At 34.5% G+C, this 27,501-nt stretch overlaps 1 protein-coding gene across 1 annotated transcript in view; it reads left to right on the top strand.

The window, feature by feature from the left end:
• The window catches only part of LOC100060815 (complement factor H), a 185,319-nt gene that overhangs the window by 141,408 nt on the left and 16,410 nt on the right, over positions 1-27,501 (top strand). The window contains exons 20-24 of the mRNA XM_070255829.1: positions 14,237-14,413; positions 19,004-19,180; positions 20,224-20,406; positions 20,517-20,696; positions 23,526-23,696. Of these exons, the coding sequence (XP_070111930.1) occupies positions 14,237-14,413; positions 19,004-19,180; positions 20,224-20,406; positions 20,517-20,696; positions 23,526-23,696 (888 nt within the window). The remainder of the gene's footprint in view (positions 1-14,236; positions 14,414-19,003; positions 19,181-20,223; positions 20,407-20,516; positions 20,697-23,525; positions 23,697-27,501) is intronic.

Here is a 27,501-nt window from a genome sequence, read left to right as displayed (position 1 = left end):
ATTTTCTCCAAACAAAAAAGAAAATGGATCAGTGAACTTAAGGAAGATGAAGAAGATAATGAATACTTGTGTGTGTATATCCATGTGTGTGTGTTTGAAATTTTTTTTAACATGTTGCATAAAGTTTCTTGTAATAGAATCATATTTCGTGGAAAAAATTTATACTCAGGGGCCTGCCTGGTGGTGTAGTGGTTAGGTTTGCACACTCTGATTTGGTGGCCTAGGTTCGCATGTTTGGATCCCGGGCATGGACCTAGCATGGCTTGTCAAGCCACGCTGTGGCAGCATATCATATAAAGTAAAGAAAGATTGGCACAGATGTTAGCTCAGTGACAGTCTTCCTCAAGCAAAAAGAGGAAGATTGGCAACAGATGTTAGCTCGGGGACAATCTTCCTCACCAAAAAAAGAAGAAGAAGAAGAAAAAGAAAGAAAGAAAGAAACAAAAACTTAGACTCATCTGGTAGTAAAAGTTGTAGATTATCTCTAAAGCATCCAATTAAAAGGGCAAATTTTTCTGAAAAATATTATATATAAATGTTTGTAAACAACAAAACAACATAGCACTTAAACATATATGTTAAAATTATTCAGTATATTAGAAGAACTGAATAAAATGTAATTATATTATACCTCATTTAAAAATATGTATCAGACATATTTAAAAGCATCTCATTCTCCAACTAAAATCAGAAATAAAAAATCAAATGTTTACCATAATCTTAATGATTTGGATATTAAGAAATATTCCTACTTCATTTGTCTAGTTAAATAAAGAAGGGAACATTTGCCTCAATGACTGGTTTGAGGCTTGAATAAGAATGCTATTTTTCTGTGTGTTAGGACCAATGGAAACTTTTTGTGCTTCTCTGTATTTCTTGCATTGTTTCCAATAAATAGAAAATAAACTAATGAATGTTAATCTAAAAGAAAATCACCCCACTATCTTCCTACATTGAGTTGGGCTCAGAAGAAAAGGCAGGACTCTGATTTCTGATGAGAATAACAAAGGAAAATAAAACAGATGAGCTGAATGATAAAATGAGCACTTTTATCTCTCAAATGAGAAGCTCGTTTAATCAACCTGGGCTAGGATTTATGTACTCAAGGAGACCTCATTAAATAGGTCTGCACAGTTTTCTTCCTGGAGAGTCTTCATACAAGTTTATATATCATATGATCCACAAGACATAATTTTATCTTCATTACCAAGGACTTCCTCACATACCTCAGTCATCTGAATTTGATAACTTCTCTTGTCCTAGAATCTCTAATGCAATGAGGATAATTAGGCTAATAAGAGAATATAATTCACCAATGAAACAATTCATCTCTAATCTGACTTTTTATTAAATTAAAACATTATTTATACTGGTTTCTTATGTTTTTTATTGAAAGTGAAGACTTGTGATTTTCCAGACATAAGACATGGAAGTCTATACAGTGAAGACTATTATAAGCCAAACTTTCCAGTGTCTGTAGGACGTTATTATTCCTACTACTGTGATAAAAATTTTGTGACTCCTTCAGGACATAGCTGGGATTATATTTATTGCAGACCAAAAGGATGGTCACCAGCAGTACCATGCTTCCGTAAGTAAACCTCTTTATAATTGTATGTGTATCAGTATTTCAAAGACTGGAGAGAGAAAAACACATAAGTGAATACAATTAAGTCTTGTTTGAAAAAATAAGGCTAAGGAAGGAGTTCTATGGGAAAAAAAATCAATGTAGGTCTTTCATAAGGAGCTCTTCATGAGAATCACCTGAGAGATAAGGATGGAGACTTTACAAAAATATCTATGTAATTTATACATATTTTAATAATGAAACGAGGTAAATAATATTGAATATTAATTTTTATTTTTTAAGGAATATTTGGTAGTAGCTATAGTTTTCCTTAAGTTATACATTATTTTTGGATACTTATTCATTCTAATTTAAATGCTGTAAAGATAATAGTTAATTTAGTATTTGGACCAAATTTGTGGGTTTTAAAAAAATATTCATCTATAATTTTTATGATCCTTAGGACAATGTAACTTCCATTATTTGGAACATGGAAACTATCCAAATTATGAAAAAAAATATTTACAGGGTCAATCGGTAAAAGTTGAATGCTATTCCGGCTACAGTTTTCCAAATGAGGAGAGCTTAATGACATGTACGGAGAACGGCTGGTCCCCTCCTCCCAGATGCATCCATGTCAGTAAGTAAACTGCTCTGAGAATCACCATGTTTCTGATTTACTATATTAACTGTGATAAAATGTTTATATCAACATCTTTGTTTGCCAGTGGACCTGTTTGATTTTATTTTCTCCAAGGGTGTATGAATGGATCTAAAAATTTCTCGATACATATATAGCAAAATAAATTAGCTTATTGATAGACATTAGCCAAGAAAATAGCAAAAGCACCACAAATAAGAAACCTGTAATGATAGAATGACATCAGCAAGATGGTAGAAAAGGAGTTTCTATTTTCTTTGCCACAAAGAACACTGACTTTGACAATCACCCATGGACAAGATCAACTTTGTGAGAGTTTGGGAATCTAGCAGAGAAGTTTCAGCACACCACTTGAGCAAAAAATCCAAGATTGGATGCATTGACGAGGGTGAGTTTGAAAGTTTCACTTACCTGAGTCACCCCTCCCCTGAAGTGGCACAGCTCAGTGCCAAGAACGATCCACTCAGCCCATGATTTATCTACTAGGGGAAAGAAAGAGCTTGTGAGTCAATGATTGGCTCCCTCATCTGTCTGCACCACTGACAAAAAGTCCCATTTCTTTCCAACTACATCCAGAATACTGAAGTGATATGCATCCTTCAGGGGTTTGAGAGAACCTTGGAGCACAGCAGCCAGGGCTCAGAATGTCTCAAGAGACACAGATCCTGCTAACCACTTTGCAGACTCTACCAGGAAGCCCACTCATTAGCCACTGGGGATCCCTTGCCTGCAGATCCTGCTCACCAAGGGGCACCCCTGACACAAGACACATCTCACCCACACACTCCCCTCCCTGTGTACACCCCCAAAAGTAGTGAGTGGGAGCCTTTGCCAATGGCTAGTGAGCAAATTCAGAAAGCAAATCTGACTGCACAGGAATGGGAGAGCACAAACTTGATCATTGAGCATTGCCCCAAGGAAAGCAAACAGGAAGCTGTTAGCATCCAGACTGGCTTTGCAAGATTTAGAGAAAGCATATAATGTAAGAATTCCCTCCCAGGAGGTAACAAGGCATGTTGAGCAAGTGTATTCATAAAAAGATCCGAAAAAGCCTCAGATTTCCTAGTAGGGGTGACAGAAGTTATTTCCTTCCAAAAGTTAGTCTTAAGGACTAGACGAATTAACTTCTTCTTCAAATGTAAAGACAGCAATGCAACATTTCAGGAACCATGAAAAAATCAAAGAAACATGACACCACAAAATGCACACAATAATTTTCCACAAACTGACCTCAAATAATGAGGATCAATGATTTACCTTATAAAGAACTCGAAATAGTTATTTCAAGGAAGCTCAGTGAGCTACAAGAAAATAGAAAAAGACAATTCAAAGAAATCAGGAAAATAATGAGATAGAAATAATAAAAAGAACCAAATAGAAATTTTGGTATTTAAGAATACAATGAATGCAATGAAAAATACAGTGAGAGCATCAATAACAGACTTTATCAAACAGAAGAAAGAACATGTGAAGTAGAAGACAGGTTATTTGAAATTTTCCAATCAGAGGAGAACAAAGGAAAAAGAATTATAGAGTGAAGAGAGCCTACATGAATTATGGGAGATTATGAAGGGAAACGTTTTAGGCATTAAGGGAGTCCCAGAATGGGATGAGTTGGAGAAAAGGGCATAAAGTTTAAAGAAATAGTGGATGATATCTTACCAAAGCTGGGAAGAGATACAGACAACCAAAATGAAGAAGCTCGTAAGTCCCCAAACGGATTCAACCCAAAGATATCTTTTATAAGACACATTCTCATAAAACTAGCTGAATAAAAAGAAAGAGAGAATTTTGAAAGCAGCAAGAGAGAAAAAAGTACCTCACATACATGGGAACCCCTGTAAGGATATCAGGAGATTTATCAACAAAAAACTTGATGCCAGGTGAGTGGGTGATATATTCAAAGTGCTGAAATAAAAAAACACCTGCCACTCAGGAATACTTTACCCAGCAAAGCTGTCTTACAGAAATGAAGGAGAGATGACTTCACCAGACAAATCAAAGCTGAGGGAATTCCTCAACACTAGACCTGCTTTACAAGAAACGTTAAAAGGAGTTCTTCAAGTTGAAATGAAAGAGCATTAATTAGTAACATGAAAACACATACAAATATATACCACATTGATAAAAGTAAATATATAGTTAAATGTAGAATACTCTAATACCATAATATGGTGGTGTATAAGTGACTTAATTCCAATATAAAGATCAAAAGACACGTTTAAAAAATAAATATAGCTATCACTTTTGGCCCTGGCGTTCTCAAATAGTGGCATATCACAAGATTCTAATGCATAACAGAACTGAGGATTTCATTTCTAGTATTATTAAATGGACAATCTAAATGAGTAAGTCCCATCCCAAAAGAAAAAAAAACTTTATTAATAAGTATATGCTGACAAATTATCACATGAAAATGATCTAAGAATACCACTGAGGCTGAATTAGTAATCAAAATCATTCCTACAAAGAAAAGCCCAGAACCAGATGTTTTCACTGGCATATTCTATGAAACATTTAAAGAAGAATAAATGCCAATCCTTCTTAAACCATTCTAAAGAATTCAAGAGGAGAGAATACTTCCAAAATCATTTTACGAGGTCAGCATTGCCTTGTTACCAAAGCTAGACAAGAATGCTACAAAAAAATAAAATGATAAACCAATATCATTGATAAACATAGATGCAAAAATGCTCAGTAAAATATTAGCAAACTGAATTCAACAGCACTTTAAGAAAATAATACACCATCGTGAAGTTGGATGTACCCATGAAATTCAAGGATGGTTCAGCAGATGCAAATCAGTAAACTTGACACACCACATTAATGATATGAAGAGTAAAAATCATATGATTATCTCAATAGACACAGGAAAAGCATTTGGCAAAATTCAGCATCCATTTATGATTAAAAAAATAAGACTGTCAACAAAGTAGGTATCAAAGGAATATACCTCAACATAATAAAGGTCATACTTGAGAAGCCCACAACTAAGATCGTACTGAACAGTGAAAAGCTGAAAGCTTTTCCTCAAGGGTTAGGAAAAAGACAAGGATGCCCATTCTCACCATTTATACTCAGCATAGTACTGGAGGTCCTAGCCAAAGCAATTAGGCGACAAAAGGAAATAAAAGCCAGCCAAATAGGAAAGAAAAAGTGAAACGGTCTCTCTTGTCAGCTGACATGATCTTATACATAGAAAACCCTAAAGAGGGCACCAAAAAGATGTTAGAACTAATAAAAGAATTCAGCAAAGCTGCAGGATACAAAATCAGTATATGAAAATCATTTATAAACTAACAGAAAACTATCAGAGAAATTAAGAAAGTGACCCATTTATAATAGCATCAAAAATAACAAAATATCTAGGAATAAATTTAACTAATGAAGTGAAAGATCTTTAGCCTGAAAACCTAAGACATAGATGAAATATATTGAAGAAGACATAAATAAATGGAAAGATATCCCATGTTCATGGCCTGGAAGAATTAGTATTGTTAAAATGTCCATACTACCCAAAGTGACCTGCAGAGATAGTGAAATCCTTGTTAAAATCCCATGGGCATTTTCCCCAGAAATATTTTTTAAAAATCCTAAAATACTTGTGCACCCACAAAGGACCCCCAAATAGCCAAATCAATCTTGCGAGAGAAGAACAAAGAGACATCACACTTCATGATTTCATAATAAGGATAAGGATAATAAGGGAAACAATATGGTAGTGGCATAAAAAATAGACACACAGATAAATGGAACAGAATCAGCAGTCCAGAAATAAACCCATGCATATATAATCAACCAATATTTGAGAGGGGAGCCAAGCATACACAATGGGGAAAGGAACGTCTTCAGTAAATGGTGTTGGGAAAACTGGATATCCACAAGCAAAAGAATGAAATGAGACCCCTATATTAAACCACTGACAAAAATTAACTCTAAATGGACTCTCCTATTTTGCAGCATAGATGAGTTTGTTCTTAAATATAAGACTTGAAACCACAAAGTTACTAGAAGAAAACATAGAGAAATATCTTCTTGACATTGGTCAGGGCAATGACTTTTTTTGATATGACGCCAAAAGCACAGACATCAAAAGCTAAAATAAATAAAGAGGACCACATCAAAATAAAATCTTCTGTGCAGTAAATCAACAAAACGAAAAGGCAACCTATGGAAAGGGAGAAAATATTTTTTAAAACATATATCTGATAAGGAGTTAATAAAAAATAATATGAGTAACATACAACTTCATAGCAAAACAAACAGTTCAATTAAAAAATGGCAAAGGATTTGAATAGACATTTTTCTGAAGAATACATGCAAATAGGAAACCAGTACATGAAAAAATACTCAAAATCACTAATCATCATGTATATGCAAATCAAAACTTACAAGGGGATATCACTTCATATCTGTTAGAATAACTTTTATCGAAAAGGCAAGGGATAACAAGTGTTGGTGAAGATGTGGAGAAAAGGAAATCCTTGTACAGTTTTGGTGGGAATGTAATTTGTTACGGCCATAGAGAAGACAGTATAGAAGTTCCTCAGAAAGTTAATAGAACTATCATATGATCCTGCAATCCCATTTTGGGGTATGTATCCAAAGGAAGTGAAGTAAGTATCTTGAAGAGAGATCTTTAAACCCATGTTCACTGCAGCATTATTCACAATAGCCAAGCTATGAAATCAACCTAAGTGTCTATGACTGGATGAATGGATAAAGAAGATGTAGTACATATTTGTAAAATGGAATGTTATCCCACCATGAGAAAGAAGGAAATCCTGCCATTTAGGACAACATGGGTAAACCCAGAGGACATTATGTTAAGTGTAATAAGCCAGAGAAAGACAAATACTTAGGATAAAACTTACAGAATATTTTCTATAATAAAAAAAATGAAGAAAAAACCCCCAAATTCATAGAAACAGAGAGTAAAATGATAGTTACTAGGGGCTCGGGAGTGAGAGAAATTGGGAAATGCTGACCCAAGGCTGTAAGCCTTCAGTTATAAGAAGAATAATTCTGGAGATCTAATGCACAGCTTGGTGACTATAGTTAGTAATAATGTGTACTTGAAATTTGCTAAGAGAGGAGATTGTAAGCTTTCCAACTACAAAAACAAAAAAATATAACTATGTGAGGTGATAGATGTATTAATTAACTTGATTTTTGGAATCATTTCACGATGTATTTGTGTAACAAATCATCCCATTGTACACTTTATATATATGCTATACATATGTGTATATCTATATATACACACAGAATTTTATTACTATTTTTTATATATATATATATATATACAATTTTGTCAATTATACTTTCATAAAGCTGGGGGGACTGTAATAGACACACAAAGGATAAGGGGAAAAGAATCAAAGCAAATAACTATGAAACATAATCAAATAAAGGAGGACATCAAGAAGGGAAGAGATTCAAAGAACAATTGTGAAATAGAAAACAATTAGCAAAATGGCAAAAGCAAATCTTCACCTATCAGTAATTACTTTAAATGTAAATGGATTAAGCTCACCCATTAAAAGGAATAGAGTCTCTGAATGATTAAGAAAAACAGGAACAAATGATATGCTATCTATAAAAGACTGTCTTTGGACTTAAAGACACAGGTAGAATAAAAGTGAAGGAATGGAAAAAATATTTCATGCAAATGGCAACTGAAAGAATGCAGGAGTGGCTACACTTACATAAAAAAATTACTTTATGCCTAAAACTGTCTCTAGAGACAAAGAAGGTCATTATATTATAATAAAAGAGTCAATTCGGCAGGAAGGTATAACAATTTTAAACATATATGCACTCCACACTACAACTCTTAAATATATAAAGGAAATAGACAGATTTCAAGAGGAGAAATTGACAGCAATACAATAATTTTGAGTTGATTTTTGTAAGTTGTGTAAAATAAGGTCCCAATTTCATTCTTCTGTATGTGGATATCCAGTTTTTGTGACACTATTTCTTGAAGAAACCATCCTTTCTCCATTGTGTTTTCTTGCCACTCATGATGAAGATCAGCTGACTCTATATGTGTGGATTTATTTCTGGGATCTCTATCCTTTTCTATTGATTTATTTGTCTGTTTTTATGCCGGGAACATATTGCTTTAATTAATGTAGCTTTATAATATATATTTTTTCAAGTAATTTTATTGGGATTATAATGGTTTATAACCTTATGTAATTTCGGGTGTACCTTATTGTTTATCAGTTCCTGAATACATTTCATCATGCTCACCCCAGTAGTCTAATTTTTATCCATCACCATACATATGTGCCCCTTTATCCCTTTCACCCACCCCCCAACCTCCTTCCCTTCTGGTAACCTCTAATCTGTCTCTTTATCCATGTACTTGTTATCTTCCACATATGAGTGAAATCATGCAGTATTTGTCTTTCTTTGTCTGGCTTATTTTGCTTACTCATACACTCAAGCTCCAACCATGTGGTCACAAATGGGACAATTTTGTCTTTTTTATGGCTGAATAGTATTCTATTGTATATATATACCACATCTTCTTTATCCATTCATCTGTAGAAGGGCACTTTGGTTGCTTCCACATCTTGGCTGTTGTGAATAATGCTGCAATGAACATAAGGGTGCATAAATCTCTTTGATCATTGATTTCAAGTTCTTTGGATAAATACCAAGTAGTGGTGTAGCTGGATTGTATGGTATATCTATTTTTAATGTTGTTTGAGAAATCTCTATACTCTTTTCCCTAGTGGCTGCGCCACTTTGTAGTCCCACCAGCAGTATATGAGGGTTCCTTTTTCTCCACATCCTCTCCAACATTTGTTGTTTTTTTGTCTTGTTAATTATAGCCATTCTGACTGGTGTAAGGTGATATCTCATTGGGGTTTTGATTTGCATTTCCCTAATAATTAGGGATATTGAGCATGGTTTCATGTGTCTGTTGGCCATCTGTATTTCTCCCCTGGAAAAATGTCTGTTCATATCCTGTGTCCTTTTCTTGATTGGGTTGTTTGTTTGTTTTTTGTTGAGATGTATGAGTTCTTTATATACTTGGAGATCAACCCCTTGTCTGATAAATGATTTGCAAATATTATCTCCCAGTTGGTGGGTTGTCTTTTCATTTTGTTTATGGTTTCCTTTGCTTTGGAGAAGCTTTTTCATGTGATGTAGTCCCATTCATTAACTTTTTCTTTTGTTCCCCTTGCCTAAGTAGACGTGGTATTCCAAAAGATGTTGCTAAGATCAATGTCAAAAAGTGTATTGCTTATATTTTCTTCTATGAGTTTTATGGTTTCAGGTCTTACATTCAAATCTTCGATCCATTTAGAGTTACTTTTTGTGTATGGTGCAAAATAATGGTCTACTTTCATTCTTTTGTATGTGGCTGTCCAGTTTTCCCAACACCATTTATTGAAGGGACTTTCCTTTCTCCATTGTTTGTTCTTAGCTCGTTTTTCAAAGATTAACTGTCCATAGATGTGTGGATCAGGGAGTGTGTGATATCCTTAGCTTTGTTCTTGCTCAAGATTGCTTTGGCTACTCAGGGTCTTTTGTAGTTACCTATTAATTTTAGGATTATTTTTCCTATTTCTGTAAAGGATGCCATTGGGATTTGATGGGGATTGTATTGAATCTGTGGGTCACTTAAGGTAGTATGGGCATTTAAAAATATTGAAGATTCCAATCCATGAACACTTGGTAACTTTCCATTTATCTGTCTTCTTTAATTTCCTTCAACAATGTTTTATAATTTTCACTGTACGTGTCATTCGCTTATTTGGTTAAGTTTATTCCTAAGTATTATATTCTTTTTTGGTTATCATAAATGAGGTTGTTTTGTTAATTCTCTTTTCAGATAGTTTATTGCTAGTGTATAGAAATGTCACTGATTTTTGTATATTCATTTTGTAACCTATGACTTTGTTGAAGTTATTTGTTCTAAGAACTTCTTTGTTCAATCTTTAAGATTTCCTAAATACATAATCATGTCATCTACATACAGAGATAATTTTACTTCTTCCTTCCCAATTTGGATGGCTTTCTTTCTTTTTTTATTTTTTAAAAAAATTTCTTATTGAGGTAACAATGGTTTATAACATAATATAAATCTCAGGTGTATATCATTATATTTCCATTTCTGTAGAGACACCTGGTGTTCACCATCAAAAGTCTAGTTGCCATCCATCACCATATACATGTGCCCCTCTACCCCTTTCACTTCTTCTTGACTAAATGCTCTGTCTAGGACTTCCAAGACTCTGTTGAATGAAAGTGAGAGTGGGCACACTCATCTTCTTTTTGATTGCTGAGGAATCAATCAATCATCCCAGCCAGAGATTCTGGGTACCTCTAAAAAATCTGTGCTCATATAACTTACTGTCTTTTTACTTAGCATTCCCCAGGAGTATAGAGTAAGCCAAGTCCCATCAGTGCCCTGTGATAGGCGAGATAGTAGTCAGTCCCTCCAATAGTGGCCAGAAATGTTGAGGTGCTAGAGGTGTGGTCCAATTCCTTCTGTATTCAGGGTAAAGCTAGGAGTTGGAGTTTACCATTCCACTCACTGTGCCCTGTGTTGGGGAGAGGAGCTATGGCAAAACACTCCTTCAAACCATATGCTCTTTCAAATCTTTATTTTGCTCTCTGAAGCCCCTAGGTGTCTAGCCAGTTGTGGTCTTTGTCATCTCTCAGAGAGAGGTTAAATGATGAAACCTATCCTTCAGGCAGCAGCTGGAAATGTTGGGGGTCTAGATGTGCAGTCTAACTCCTTCCAGAGAGAAGCTGGAACCTGGGCTTTATCACCTGCTCACTCTGCACTCCGCTGGGGGATGAACTGTGAGAAGTGCTTACACCCCTATTCATAACTGACCCTTTGTTCTCTGTAATCCCCAGAAGACCAGCAAATGCTGGGCCCTCTAGTTCCAGAGAAAGGCAAGTTAGAAACCAGACCCTGGAGTAGCAGTTGGAAACTTGGGGCTCTAGGTGTGTCATTCCAACCCTTTGCTCCACAAGGAGAAGCTGGGAATTGGGTGTTCCTTTCCAATTGGAGGATGGTGCACCAGAGGTGGGGTTCCAATGAGAATGTACCTCAGTTTCTCCTGCTAGTTAGGCTGTTGGTATTTTCTCACTTGCCTGATGTGCAGGAATCTGTCAGCCAGTTTTTGTATTTCTAATGAGAGGAATTGATACACCTTTCGCTGTTAATTCAATGTCTCTGTGGGGAGAGGGAGAGGTCTAGGAATCCTATTCCACCATCTTACTAATGTCACTTTTTTTTTTTTCAAATTTATACTTATGTTGGGTTTTGTTTGCTTTTCTTTTTCTATTCTCTTAACGTGGAAGCAATTCTTGATTTTCAGTCTTTATTCTTTTCTATTATAGCTATTTCATGGTAGGATTTCCTTTCATCACTACATTAGTGTCATCTCACAAAATTTTATTTAACATGCTTTTATCATCGTTCAATTCAAAATATTTAATGTCTTCCGTTTTGATTTCTTCTTTATCCATGCGTTATTTAATAAATGAAGCTGAGTTCTGTGAGGAGCTTTACTTACTGACAGAAGTCTACTTTTACTGTGTTAAGTTATACGTAATTTGAGGAGTTGTCACTTTGGCCTTAGAAGATCAAGGAATATGTTGATCTTTGGCATCTTCAGTGAACTCCTTATATCCGTATGGTTTTAAGTACGCGATTATGATGACCAACATTTCAAATTCTCAGAGCCAAAGGCAGCAGTAGCTATGGTGGAATATTCTCAGAGATCTTTACCTGATCTAAAATACTCCAATTGGTTAACTGAGTTCTGTGATTGCTTAAGAGATCCAACCAAGGGAACACCGAAAACAAGTTCCAGGAAAGGACCCATTGCTAAGACAGCTCTGCCATGCTATAGGATTCCAGATCCACTAGACCAACAGATCTCGAATTATTTCTTGGAAGGAATTCTGAGTATTTTAAATCTTGCTTTGTTCCGAAAAATTTGAATAAATTATCTTGATTTAATATCTTTTGAAACTCACAGCCTATTTTCTCTGACACAAGAACTTGGATGCTTAGAACCTTTCTAGGTTATCATTTACAAACGACATGTGCTTGTCTTCTCCTTTGCTTTCTCCCTTTTAGAAACATGTTCAAAATCAGATATAGAAATTGAGAATGGATTTTTTTCTGAATCTAATTTTCAATATCCCTTAAATAAACAAACGCAATACAAGTGTAAACCAGGATATGTAACAGCAGATGGTAGAACATCAGGATCAATTACATGTCTGGAGAGTGGATGGTCAGCTCAACCCACATGCGTTAGTAAGTAATTGATGAGGTGAATATTCTTTATCCTGATGATCATTGTACAAAAAGTTACTTTTAAGATTAATTACTATTGGGGTAAACTATCAGTCCATCTTTCAGCTCAAGTTCTTCCCCTTTAAGACCTCCTGGGATTTCAAAACTACTTGAGGAAACTTATGTATATTCTGGTGTAAACTCATTTACTAGTAGCTGAGATCTTTTGTGCCTGTTGCACCCTCTTTTAAGGTCACAGACTTTATTGTCACAGTCTTTGGTCCTAGACATGAAAGGTATTTTTTTAAGTGAAGATATGAGTCCATAGGACATAATCTTAAATTATATATAAATTATATATTTGATGCTGTAGGGTCTGTCCATTTCTGAGTGATCCTCTCCGTTAGTAAATCTTCCTGAAAATTTAATTAGTGGAGACTGAGAAACACTTCTACAGAGTACCAAATTTTGCTGTGTTGAAAGACTTCCCTGTTCCACTACCTAGATGTTTGTGATATTTTCTAAAAACAATTTGCTCAGTTTATCTTATTATCTTAAAGCCATACAGTGATATTTTTTGAAATTATATTAACTTATTCACTTTAAGTGAAGGGGATATTTATTTATTTATTTATTTATTTATTTTAAGAGGTGAAGTAAGCTTTATTTGAATAACACTGGGTTGCAGTACAATGCTTCTACTTTTACCCATGTCTTTTTTTTTTAATTTTAATTTTTTTTGGATGTACATCATATTTTGAATTCTGTATACATTACATCATGTTCCCCACCCAAACACTTAAATTGTGCATTTAATTTCATTTCTTTTTCAACCTCTATGCTTACTATGGGCACTAGCCAAAGGAAAAATGATAAAATTTGCCCCCATATCAAACTCATTTTTTACTAAATTGTGATCAACTCTCCATTGTAACACTGTTGTGGAAGAGGAAATATCTCTCATTATTTTTTTACCACTATAATGTTGCTTTATTTTTTTTAAAGCTTTATGGTAGCTAGCTAAATAACACATTTTAAAATTTGAAGTAAATTATTTGAACATTTATTAACATCACTGGTATAATGTTTGTGAAAATTGAGATTATTTTTTAACAGTTTACTTTCTTATAGCTAACTAGAAACAATGAACAGTCTCTACATTCAATTTTGATAAGCATTAAAGAATACACAGCGTTTAAGAAAATATTTGGCAAAGCAAAATCAGCATGTGAGCTTTAAAAATTAGTATGTTGTAAAGTAAATTTTATAGAATGTTTAAAAATTTACTTGCATTGTTGAAAATTAAGCTTTAACTCTGCTAATCCATTTTTCTCTGGCATATATGTCACAACTGTTAATAAGTTTGGCATCTTAATTCACAAAATGCTCTTCTGCTTTGCTACAATACGTATGATACAAATGTAATGGCCTATTTTATTACTAGCATGGGATAGACACTAAGTATAACTGAATTGAGAAAAGTGTTCTTAAAATAAATTTTTCAGAGAGTTTAAGTGATGAGAAAAATCCTATGTAGAAATTTTTTTCGACCATTGATTTCAGGACAATGATTATCAGTGATATTCTTAGATTGTTGTCACGTGATAATTGATCAGCATATACTTATTAATAAAGTCATTTTTTTTCTTTTGGGATGGAACTTACTCATTCAGATTGTCCATTTAATAATGCTAGAAATGAAACCTTCAATTCTATTATGCATTAGAATCTTGTGATATGCCGCTATTTGAGAATGCCAGAGCCAAAAGTGATGGCATGTGGTTTAAGCTCAATGACACATTGGACTACGTGTGCCACAATGGATATGAAAGTAGAGATGGACACACAACAGGTTCCTTAGTTTGTGGTTACGATGGTTGGTCTGATACAGCCACATGTTATGGTAAGTACTGTTTTCTCAGGTAATCTTTTGTTCAAGATTAACAAAATGAACATTAATTTTTGAAAATTTGAGTTATCTAGAGTTGTTTTATGGAACAAAGATTAAAATCAAGGTGTCTCCTTCTGATTTAATGCAAACTGGGAGGAGAGGGTGTTTTGAAGGCCAAAGATAATAATCTACCTTTAACATCGTGCATTAAAGTAATGTTTCCCATGGGCCATATACATCGTAGATTTGAGTTTAAAGTATAATTGTTTTTGTTATTCTAAATGCAAGTTTTCATATTATTTAAAATTGGGCGCTTATTGCGAAATTATAGTTTCTTCCAACTTACTCAGCTATTTCGCTCCCGAGTTTCTGCTTTATCCCTCCCACCTTGAGTGTTCATTTCTGCAGGTCCTGAGAGGAGGTCTTTATTTGCCAAATTGACAAGCTCTGTGGCCTATTACATGAATCCCTTTTCTGTTTGCCAATCAGCTGTCTGTTTTCCAGGGTTATAATAGGGCTTGACTCTCTGGAAAACTGAGTGGATGTAGAGTGTTCCAAGCCAAAGGAACGGTATCTGCAAAGCTTTGAAAACAAGACAATATTTAAGAAATCTCAGGGTGAGCAGATTCTACTCAAGATGTGGGAGAATTTCACACGCTGAGGCTGGATGGGAGGCAAAGGAAAGATCATCCAGATTATTTTAGGTTATGTTAGCATCTGGATTAATATTATGATTGATGAAAAATCATAAAGTAGTTTTAAGGAAAGGAACGGTATAATTTTCTTCTGAGTTTTGAAAGTCTTTTTTTCCTTCTATGCTGTGCTTGTGGTGGACAAGAGAAGATTCAGGAGTCCATGTAGGGTAAGAAAGGGTGGAGATTGGGGTAAGGTGATTGCTGGAAGATGCAAGCAGAGGACAGATTTGGGATATGTTTTAGGGATATAAAGCATATGTAATGTTACAAAATGACTTGTGTGCGAAAGAGTAAGAAGTCAACTGAAATGTTTATTTGATTTTATTTTTCTAAAGAAGCAAATAAATGGCAATGAGTTGGATGTATAGGTCTAGTCGAGAGATATACACGTGGGATTATCAACATATAAATGATGCTATCAAATTGGAAAAAAATGTAGAATGAAAGGAAAAGAGAGCTCAGGACTGGGCCCCGAGGCTTCCTGTCATTTAGGCATCAGCTAGAAGAGGATTAGGTAGCAAAGTAGATGGAAAAAAGGAGGACCCAGGGAATTGAGAGGAAAAAGTGTAGAAATGAAGGTTCTCATAGGTATGGAGAGAAGGAAATGACAGATGGAAGAAGGAATAGAGCGAATGATTAATAGTGAAGCCTGTGGAGTCAGCCTGGCCAGGTTCTGCTTCCAGTTCTACCACTTGCTAAGCACGTTTATTATGTCAACAACCAAGCGTATTTGAAGCTTTGTTTACTCTTCGTTATCTGTAAAGTGTTTTAATATTTGCAATTGTCATAATTTTTCTAAGGATTGTTTTGATTGAGACTAAATTATCCATATAAAATTCTTGCCACAGGGCCTGCCGTAAAATAAATTCATGGAAACTGCAATTTGATTACATTATTATGATAATTTGAGTTGTAACTATTTCTAATTCAGTTGATACATCCAGTTAGGAGGCTAAAAATGCAATGGATTTGGCTATATCAGGGCCAACAATAACTGTATCAGAAACAGTTTTGGATGGAGTACATGGGGTGGAACCTAAATAGAATTTACTGAAGAAAAATGGTTAGTAAAAAGTTTCATACAGTATGTAGGCATAACTCTTCCAAGAAGTTTGGCTGTGCCAGAAATAGAAAATTCATAATATTGCTAGATGAAATCATGCACTGAAGAGAGTACATTTCTCTAAAGATGGGAGACCTGAGAGTGGACTGAGGCTCAGGAGGATGGAGTGGAGAGCCGAGCAGGCAGAGATGAGGTGGATAGTTCCCTGTGAAGGTGGGAGGGAAAGGGAACCAGGGCTCCTGTGGAAGTACCAGGCTTTTGGTGACAGGGCTGCTTCCAACTTTTCACAGGAGGAAGGAAAGAAAATGGGTGTGTAAATGTCATGCTGGGAAGAAGCAGGAGCTGACCGTTTCTACCTTCCTTTCGTGTATGAGACAAAGTCATGTGAGATTGAGTGGTGCACGGGGAAAGGAAGGGAAGGAACACTAGGTAGACTAAAAAAGGTTTCAAATAGAGCCTTCCGAGAGAAATGCAGGTGAGCTTCTTGCAGAGCTGAGGTAGACTTGCTTAGCAGCATCTTGATCCCAGTTAAATTTGATTCACTCAGGCTGTCGACAAATACCTATCATGGGCTAGAAATAGGCTAGGAGAAAATGGTGAAAAACACAAACATGGGTCTGCCTTTCGAGAACTTTCATTTTAGCATAAAAAAACAGACAAATTAAGCCAAATAATGAGTGAGACAGTAAAAATATTTTAATTATACTTTATATATGACTGTGTTCAAAGAAACATAAGAATCCAAGAACTTAGAAAATAGGAGGGGATTGAGTGATCTACTTCATACAGGAAGGCATCTGTGCAAAGAGAGATTGAAAACTGTTCAGGATAGAGATGGGGCCTGTGCTACAGCTGATGCAGCAAAGAACTGGACCTATTTAAAAAATTCAATGATAATAATGCTTGGAGTGTTGAGTGACAGGCGGAGAGAGATAGAAGATGACATTGGAAGTGCAGGCAAAGGAGGGGTCATAAAGAGCTTGGACTTTATTCTAAGTAAAAGGGGAGGCTTTCATGATGATCATGAATTTCTTTTCTGGGAACAAAGGCAGATCTAGGATCTATGAAGCCAGAAGCTTTTATTATTTTCAGGGGCCTTCTTTAGAAAAAAATGCAAAATCATGAATCTGTAATTCCCATGGTCTTTCCAATGTCACCACATGATAGGAAAACGTGAAGGAGAGAAAGCAGGAGTGAGAGACAGCAGTAGAAACTGATGTGGCCAACGTGGCTTTCTATTACAATTTTTACAAAAACTTATAACCTTGTGAACACGTTGGTAGGAATTTGACAGCACGATGTAGGCCTCCAAAAGTTGAAGGAACAAATGACAGCTTAGTATTCTTTGCAAGTAACTTCCCTCAACCGTGTGGCAGAAAATTGCTCATAGATTGATTGATATTTGAATTTATTTCAAATATCCTGGGTGTTCTCTCCTTTGGGGAGAGGTTTCCAATGAATCATTGTTACTATAATCCACTTAAGCCAAACAATATTTACAGCTATCTTAAATAAATTTTCACTTTAGTGTAAAAAATTCATACATTTCCAAGTCTCAGTGCTAGGATTTAGTATTTTGACTTTTGGATAAAGCCAAATACCTCTAATTCAGAGTATATCCATTCAAACTCTTCTTTAAATCATATTTCTTAAGTCACAATCTTTTTATAAGCACAACACTTGAAAAATAGCCAACAGCCAGGATATTTCGTTGTCGTTAAGGCAGCTCTTCTCGCAATGTGATGAGATGGAGAATTTATATAAAATGAGCACAAAATATATAAACAAAGACTCATACAAATAAAAGAATTTCTACGTAGAAGACAGGAAAAGAATTTTAAGAGAGGATTCCCAATAGTTCTCATCAAATGTAACCTTCTCAAGTAAGCTACAAAACTCAACATTAAAACAACAAAAAAGTAAATTTAATTGAGTAATTTTTTGTGGCATTGCTTTTAAAAATAGTTAACAAATACCTCATTTTATAATTGTGTTAATACCTGAGTTTTAGATAGTATAAAATTTCCTTTTAGTCTGATTCTAATTTTTGAATTCATTTTTAATTTTATAAGTTAATTAGCAAGACAGGAAAATTCCAAATAAGAAAAATGCATTTTTTGATAATATTTAGCAATGTCACAGATTTTACAAATTTTAAGGAATAATTTTAGGCAGTTCTAATTTGAATCAGAGTAATTAACAATGTATTAGTAACTAGTGTAAATTATAGGTGTAATAAGAGTATATAGTTTTATATTATATGAATATTAAGAATAGTTACAGTACGCCTAGCTGTGAGGTCTTAAATATGTTTCTTCATTTTGTTTCATGGTTTTGATTGACTTCTTCACTTATAGAATATTAATCAGCAATTTTTAATGTTCCTCTAACTAAAATGCATTAGAAATATCTCCTTTGTGTGTTCTGGTTCTCCAATTATGTTCAACAATAATACCAATTTTTATTTAATGGTGCAATTTAAAAATTGTAGCATTCCTTTTTTTAATGTGAGGGAATACTTTTAGGTTTTGAGAGTACAAAAAATTTAACATTAAATTTTATAAATATCAATGAGAAAATCAGATCAAGTATAAGCAAGCTGACTTTACAAATAAATTTTCAGGACACATATGTTGCTATTCCGTACCTGAATATTTCTCGAAGAGTCTCATATGGTCTTAGAAGGTATATAAAACCTAATAAGTAACGTTTTTCAAAGAAGAGGATTTGTCTGTTGCCTCTCTCTGTATGCTGTTGTGAGCGCCTCATTTTTACATGACACACATAAAATTTACTTTGGCAATTTTTATATATTGTCATTAAATTATTTGTTCTCTCTTGTAGAAAGAGAATGCAGTATTCCTCAAATAGAAAGATACTTAAATGTCGAGCCCAAGAAAGACATATACAAAGTTGGAGACGTGTTGAAATTCTCCTGCAGACAAAGACTTAGAAGAGTTGGAGCAGACTCAGTTCAGTGCTACCACTTTGGATGGTCCCCTGGTTTTCCAACATGTAAATGTAAATATGCATCTTGCGATTTTTGAATCGTAAGTTAGAATTTTGGATATCAAAGTTCATTTTTCCTCTCTTAATTTGCTGTTGGCTTCCACAGTGTCTGTAATCTAATGCATTAAGCCAGAGGTATACCTATGAAGGACATGTGTTCCACAGTAGATACATCTTCTCTAAGAAATTAATCTCCAATTGTTTCTTGTAACATGTAGTGAAAGTCTCCATAGATACAGACATGGTGTCTGACACTGGAGAGATTTATTTTCTTACTTTTCCTTTTGCCTACAATTCCATCATTAACATTGAACATTTTATAGAGTATGGGCCTCACCTCAAGTTTTATTGAGTATGTCTAAACAATGTTCAAGCAGCTTATAGTCAGTTCAATCACAGGTATGACTTAATCAAAGCTACAATATGTTGATCAAATTCTTGCCTCAAATGGTGATATTTTTTCAAAAAGTTTTGATAAAATGTTTCCATGGAATATGAATACTTCTAGAATTAACACAACCATATTTATTAACTGGTTTGCATACAGCTTTAGAATATCTAGATTATTGAACATATTTTCTGGGCTTAAAATACACTTCCAATGGGGGCTGGCCCCGTGGCCGAGTGGTTAAGTTCGCGCGCTCCGCTGCAGGCGGCCCAGTGTTTCGTTAGTTCGAATACTGGGCGCGGACATGGCACTGCTCATCAGACCACGCTGAGGCAGCGTCCCACATGCCACAAATAGAAGAACCCACAACGAAGAATACACAACTATGTACTGGGGGGCTTTGGGGAGAAAAAGGAAAAAATAAAATCTTTAAAAAAAAAAAAGTTTAAAAAAAAAAATACACTTCCAATGTGCTAGTTCAGTTGTATGTAATCGAACTGGGAAACATGAATCTGAGGTAAATACTATTGTTTTGTCATTGTTTAAGAATGCTTTAGTGAATTATATAATAATAAATTAATTAAAGAAAAAAACTCTCCATTTTACTGGGTTTTTAAGTTGTAAAATGGACAATTTACCCAATAATTACACAGTCTTTCTGCTGTAGGGAAAGTACAATCGTGTCATCCACCTCCTCAACTTCCTAATGGGAAAGTTAAAGGAACACAGAAAGAGGAATATGGACACAATGAAGTGGTGGAATATGTTTGTAATCCTAGGTTTCTATTGAAGGGTCCTAACAAAATTCAATGTGTTGATGGAGAATGGCCAACTTTGCCTATATGTGTTGGTAATGTATACAAAATATGAATATTTAAACTTAAATCAACTTTTTGTTGTTTTCATATACACAAACAACTTATATCCTAAAGATAAACACATTTTTGTGAAAATTCACAGAGGACAAGAGTACATGTGGACATATACCTGACCTTGATCATGGCTATGTCCTGTTTTCTACTCCACCCTATCGCCATGGAGATTCAGTGGAGTTCAACTGCAGAGAAGCATTTATAATGATTGGACACAGATCAATTACTTGTATTCGTGGAACGTGGACCCAACTTCCTCAGTGCATTGGTGAGAATACACTTCTCAAATTGACACAATAGACTTTAATACTTTTATTGTAAAAACTATATTTACAACCATATTTTTGAAATTTGAGATATTCTTGAAAATTTCAGGTCTTAAGTTGTGATGAATCCAAACATTTTTTTGCTGATAATTCAATGTGTCTACAGAGAACAAATACAAACTGGCAATAGAATTTTATGAATTTTTCTGTCCCTGATATTGGCATTGTTTATCTTTATAAGCGTAAAGCTAAACTTTACTTATAGATATTTATATGATTAAAACATGAGTTCTAATTACCAGGAAAATGCAACTATATTTGTACAAATACCAGTTTTGATTTTCTATGATACTCTTTCTTTCAGGCCCCTAAAGGGAGTAAAGTTGAGAAAATATCCACTTGCTACACTCCTACAGGAATCTTGCCTCTCTCAGAGCTTCTACCAATGATAATTTCTCAGTCTGTTTCAAACGCAGTAAAAAAGAAGTTAATGAGCCAGAGAATGGGTGGGTCACAGGCCCTCTCAGTCAGGAGTGTAGCTCAGTCATAGGAGGCAGCTGGGATTGGGCCAGGAAACAAATCTGATTGATGCCCTTCACTCTGTAAGTGAATCATCCTGACCATTGGATGACCAAGCCTTTGATGACTACCTGGGAGAATCCTGGAGGCCCTCTTCCATTTTTCCTTTAGAATGAGTTCCTTCCTGGAGTTGTCCTGGGTCCTACACTCAAAGAGAGCCCTGGATGTCCAGTTTTACGAAATGAGAGTTTGAGTGGGTCATCTATAAGGGATCTTCCAACTCTGCTGTGTTGTGATTCTACAGAGGCCATAAGAGGTGCCAATATTATACACAACCTGCTTCATGTTTTTACCATGAACTTATCCATCAGATTTCTAGTCATTGCTTATCCCAAGGAGAAGGTAGAGCTGAGCCTCTGCTGCATTAGAGCAGGAAGTCGTAGCTGTTTTGTTCACATGATGTATTCCTAACTCCCAAGAGACTGGCTGACATAAAGGAGACATTTATTAGGAGTTTGTTACATGAATCAGTAAATTTTGTTATTCTTAATCCTTACATTTTTGCTAAACACATTCATGTCACAGGTATTGCCAGTCCTTCAAGAGTAAACTTCATCTTTGTCCTCTTCTATCTCCACAAATGATCTCACCTCACTTCATATGGGAGAAAAACCCAAGGTAGTAGCAGGCATGAAAACTCTCGACTTTTCTTCCTAACTTATACCAAACATCTGCTTTAATTATTACTCTCTTCTGATCTCAGAGTTTCCCTTTCTAAGGTGAATCCTCTACCTATATTCAACTTCACATAATCTCATTCCAGCTGTCATAGGATTTATCCCAATTTTCTCTTCTCAGTGTCAATTTTTCACCTCCCTCCAGTATAGGTGGTCATTCTTCTCAATGTGTTTGTTTTCTCCTAATAAACAAAGAATCCTTTCAGAAACCAAGCAATCGTGAGACATAATGACAACAACCTCTATCACTCCTATTGACTGTAGCTCTTCCTTCAGTTTTCACTCCTTGAAGAATATCTAGTTTTATCTCCCTCAACACTCAGGACTAGTCCCCAAAATGGGACTATTTCTCCAGCCTCTGGTGTGTTTTGAATTAGTCTCCTTCAGCTTATGTTTTTTCAAGGTTGAAGTACAAAATCATTACTGTTTTTTGTCCAACTACTTGACTTTTCTTTATTCTGCTCATCTTCACCTGACTCTGATCATTAAAAAATAATGAACAAATACTACCAAAAACCTACACTGATAATTTATTAGAATCAATATGGACTCTTATCTGCTTTAAATTTTCTGTATAAAAAGCTTCTGTAGTGAATTTTTTCACTCATACTGGAACCAGCAAAAATTTATTATTATGGCATTGTAATATTATTGAATTATAGGATGATTCATGATAAAATGTGTTCTTAAAAATTCTAAGATTGTAGGGGCCGGCCTGGTGGCACAGTGGTTAAGTTTGCACCCTCTGCTTTGGTGGCTTGGGGTTTGCTGGTTTGGATCCTGGGTGTGGATCTATGCACCGCTTGTCAAGCCATGCTGTGGCAGGCATCCCGCATATAAAGAAAGGAAGATGGGCACTAATGTTAGCTCAGGGCCAGTCTTCTTCAGCACAAAAAAAAAGGAGGGTTGGGGGCAGATGTTAGCTTAGGTCTAATCTTCCTACAAAACAAAAAAAGTTCTAAGATTGTATATAGGAAAGAGGTCATGACTTTAAGCTCCTAATTTCTTATTCCAGTTATCTCTCTCTGTTTAAATATCTGCTTAAATATTCACATTCTACATAATACATCTTAAATATATTTCCTATTATATTACCTTTCTTGAAAAGAATATATTTAAATTGGCAACTTCATATAGTCTAGTTCCACAGATAACTGTTTTTATTTTAATGTTTTAAGATTGTGGATTAAAAGTGATGTAGAGATGCTTGAGATAAAGAAACAAACGAATGCGAACATTTCCACGGATTTCAAATATGGAACAAATTTTAGTCATGAGATGACTTTTCACTGTGTAGATCATCCAAGAAAGTGACTCTCTTATGTTCTTCCAATACCCAAAGTGCAAAATGCCTGTATGATGGCTATTGTCTCTGAAATTTCAAAGACCGGACACAGGACTTATGTTCATGCAGAATAGCCCATCTTATGCAGTATGATTGGGCATAACTTGATTGGTGGAATTTACAGGCATGCATTCTAATTTCATTATACTATTGACTCTATAGCTGTTTTTCTGTAGTAGTTTCTTTGATGCTTTTAATTAGTCTTTTCAAGGAAATGTTTTATTTTACAGCAAGAGATGAACTTGAGACGTGCAAAACATCAAGCCTAATTGCACGTGAGGCAAAACTATCACAAAGGACTGAATTTTATCATAACACCAATGTAAGTTACAAATGTAAAGGAAAATACAAACACTCGGTCTGCATAAATGGAAGATGGGATCCTGAAGTAACTTGTAGAGGTAGGCTCTTATTTATAATACTTTAAAATTTTATTCTATTTCTTCATTAAGTTGTGAAAGTAGTATTTTTGTGCCTTTTAAAATTTTTAGCTCTTTATTATTATAAATAATTTTCAAGCTGGAAGGTAATTTAGAAACTAACCTAAACACTGTTTCTACAAATTAATTGCATCAAGTGCAGTAGTCAGCTATATAGCAAACCACCTAGAAACTTGGTAGTTTTAAATTAACATTTGGATAAGAGATGCGCTCATTACTATTAGAACAACATTGTTTCTAATTTCTTATATTACACACAAATCCATCTATGCCTATTATGTGTCATTGTATCTATATATGTATGTATCTATGTGTGTACATATTTACCTATCTAGTCACCTACTATCTGTTTATCTATGTCTATCTTGAACACTCTGAGCCATGCTGACAACATCAATTTCAAACAAATAGAGCAGAGTTCATTCCAGTTTTCCACTTTTCATATCTGTATTTCTCTTCTCTAAGTGTAGGGCACCTTGACTCACTGTCCTTGATATTTTTACCAATTTCCTCAAGCCTAGAATATACAGAAAGTAGTTTCATAGCAATATAAAAACAAATCTCCTATCTACAGTTTAACATATTTTTAGTTCTGTTTTAAAAGAAACAAGTGATATTTACAGGGAGCAAAGTACACATAATACATTTTCTTCTAGAAGCTGTATAGTTTTACCTTTTATGTTTATGTGTATTATCTATCTTACATTAATTTTTGAGTATTGTGTAATATGGGAATGGGTATTCTTTATAATATATTATATGTGGATAGCCAGTTGTTCCAACAATATACATGGAAAAGATTTTGAAATGAAAATCAATTGACTATGGAAGTGTTGATTTACTTCTCGACTCTGTATTTAGTTCATTTAGCCATTTATCTTTCCTTAGCCATGCCACATTGCCTTGGTAACTGTAGTTTTAAAGTAGGTCTTGATGTCTGGTAGATATATTTCCCAATTACGTTTTTCCTTTTCAAGATTGTTTCAGTTATGCTGGTCTTTTCATTAACATAGAAATTTTAGGGAACACATCAATTTCTATAAATTACCTGTTTGTTTAATGAGAGGGATGGCTTGTATAATGAAAGATAAATTAGGGAGAATTGACATCTCAACCATATTGAGTGTTCAATCTGTAGACATGATATATCTCTTCAATTATTTATTTCTACGTCTATTTTCCCAGTAATGTTTTAAGTGTAGAAGATTTACAGTTCTAAAAAAAGATTCGTATTTTATGTTTTTAATATTACAAATTAATTTTTCACACTTATATTCTCCTATATTTTTGCTGCAAGTATAAAGAAATGCACTTGAATTGGGGATATTAATTTTATCCTCTGAAACTGTACTAAAGTTCCTCATTCATTTTAGGTATTGTTTTATAAGTAACTATATCATAGCAAATGCAAAATTTTATCTCTGCTGGTCCATTTTTATTTTGATTTTTTGTTTTCTTATCCTATTGAACGCACTAGAACCTCCAGGAAACTATTGAAGAGAAGTGATGAGAACAAGCATCTTTGTCTTGTTCCTGACCACTGGGAGCGGGTATTAAAAATTTTACCACAAATATAATGTCAGTTTAAGATTTTTGTAGATGTCCTTTATGAGATTATGGGAATTTCCTTTTATCCCTACTTAGCCAAGTGAGAAATTGTACCATCAACTGCCGTTGAATGTTTTTAAATGCTTCTTATGCATCTATCGATATAACTTTATTAATTCTGTTAACGTAGTGAATTGCATATATAAATTTTTGAATGTTGTTCAAATCTCTCATTCCTAGAGTTAAGTCTACTTGGTGGGGATATTTTATTCTCTCTATGTTTTCATGTACTTGATTTGCTGATATATTTTTAAGGATTCTTGCATCTGTGTTCATGGGGATATTAATCTACAGTTACTTTTTTTGTAATGTCTCTGCCAGGGTGTTATTAGGGGTAGTGTGGCCTCGTAAAACAAATTGAGAAGTGCTGTCTTCTCCTCTGTTTTCTGAAAGTACATCTGTAATATTATTATTGTATTTTTTTCCCTTAAATGATCGATAGAATTCACCTGTGAAGTCATCTGATATGTAGTTTACTTTTTTGGAAGGTTTTCTTCATGGAAAATTTAATTTCTTTAATGGGTAGTGGGCTATTCAGATTTTCTATGCTGTCTTTTGTCAAAATGTAAGGAAGTTGAATTTTTCAAGAAGTATCTCCATTTTATCTAATTTATCAAATTGATTGGTATGCAATTGTTTTTAATAGTCACTTAATATTCTATTTTCTTTCTAATTCTATAGTATCTTCAGTGATATCACATCTTTCATTCTTGATATTGACATTTGTTTCCCTCTTTTATCTTGCTAATTCTTCTCATGGTCTTTTTAAATTAATATTTTCTAATAATTAACTTTAACACAATTTTCTCTCTTGTCTATTTTTTAGCTTTATTAACATTCACTATTTTAGCTTTGTTAGTTTTCTTTTTGCTATTTGTCTTTCTCAATTTTCTCTATTTCCTCTCTTCCAAGGAATCATTTCCTTCCTTCTAAATACTTTGATTTTTTTCTTTTTTTTTGAGGAAGATTAGCCCTGAGCTAACTACAGCCAATCCTCCTCTTTTGCTAGGGAAGACTGGCCCTGAGCTAACATCCATGCCCATCTTCCTCTACTTTATACGTGGGATGCCCACCACAGCATGGCTTTTGCCAAGCGGCGCCATGTCCGCACTCGGAATCCGAATCAGTGAACCCTGGGCCGCCGAGAATCAGAACGTGCGAACTTAACCGCTGCTCCACCGGGCTGGCCCCTAATTACTTCGATTTTAATTTTACTCTTTTTCAAATTCTTAAGCAGAAATGAAAACATGGATTTAGACCATCCTACTTTTTAAATATAAACTTTTAACCCTATATTTTTCTTTCTTTCTTTTCTTTTTCTTCTTCTCCCCAAAGCCCCCCAGTACATAGTTGTTTATTCGTTATAAGTCCTTTTGGTTGTGCTACATGGGATGCCACCTCTGCATGGCTTGATGTGTGGTGCGATGTTTGCACTCAGGATCCGAACCAGCGAAAGCCCGGGGCTGCCAAAACCAAGAGTGCAAACTTAACCACTTGACCACTGCGCCAGCCCCCATTTTTCTTTCTAAATACTGCTTTAGTTGTGTCTGAAAAAATTTTATATCCATTTTATTTTCACTTAATTCTGTGTGAAATATTTTCTAATATTCTTTGTGGTTTCATCTTTGAGCTGTCAGTTACAAGTTTGTTGTTTAATTTCCCAATATTTATGTTTTTCCAAACAATTTATTCTCTTTTTACAGCTTTATTGTGGTGTGATTGTTGTATAAAGTACTGACATATTTAATATATACAATTTGATAAGGATGATGGATGTTTACATAGATGATTTATTCTTATTGATTTCTAATCTAATATTTTTGTCACAGAGCAGACTGTAAGATTTCATATTCTGAAATTTATTCTTGCTTCTTTTACTGCACAGCTTATTTCTTAACTTTGTGATGGTTCCACTTTCGTATAAAAGCACACGTATACTCTAGTTGTTGGATCAGGTTAAAGTGGTTCATGGTGTTCTTCACATTTATCTATGTCCTTTCAAAATTTTTGTCTAGTTGTTCTATCAGTCAGAGGAAGAAAGCTCTCAGTATTGCTAACTAGCATTGTGGATTTGTCTATTTCTTCCTTTCGTTCTGTCCATCTATGCTTCACGTATTTAACGCATTTTTACATACATCTACATTTATGATAAATCTGT

Source organism: Equus caballus, chromosome 30, assembly GCF_041296265.1.
Source record: "Equus caballus isolate H_3958 breed thoroughbred chromosome 30, TB-T2T, whole genome shotgun sequence".
NCBI lineage: Eukaryota > Metazoa > Chordata > Mammalia > Perissodactyla > Equidae > Equus > Equus caballus.
Note: the sequence above shows the minus strand (reverse complement) of the source record. Positions and strands in the feature narration are given on the sequence as shown.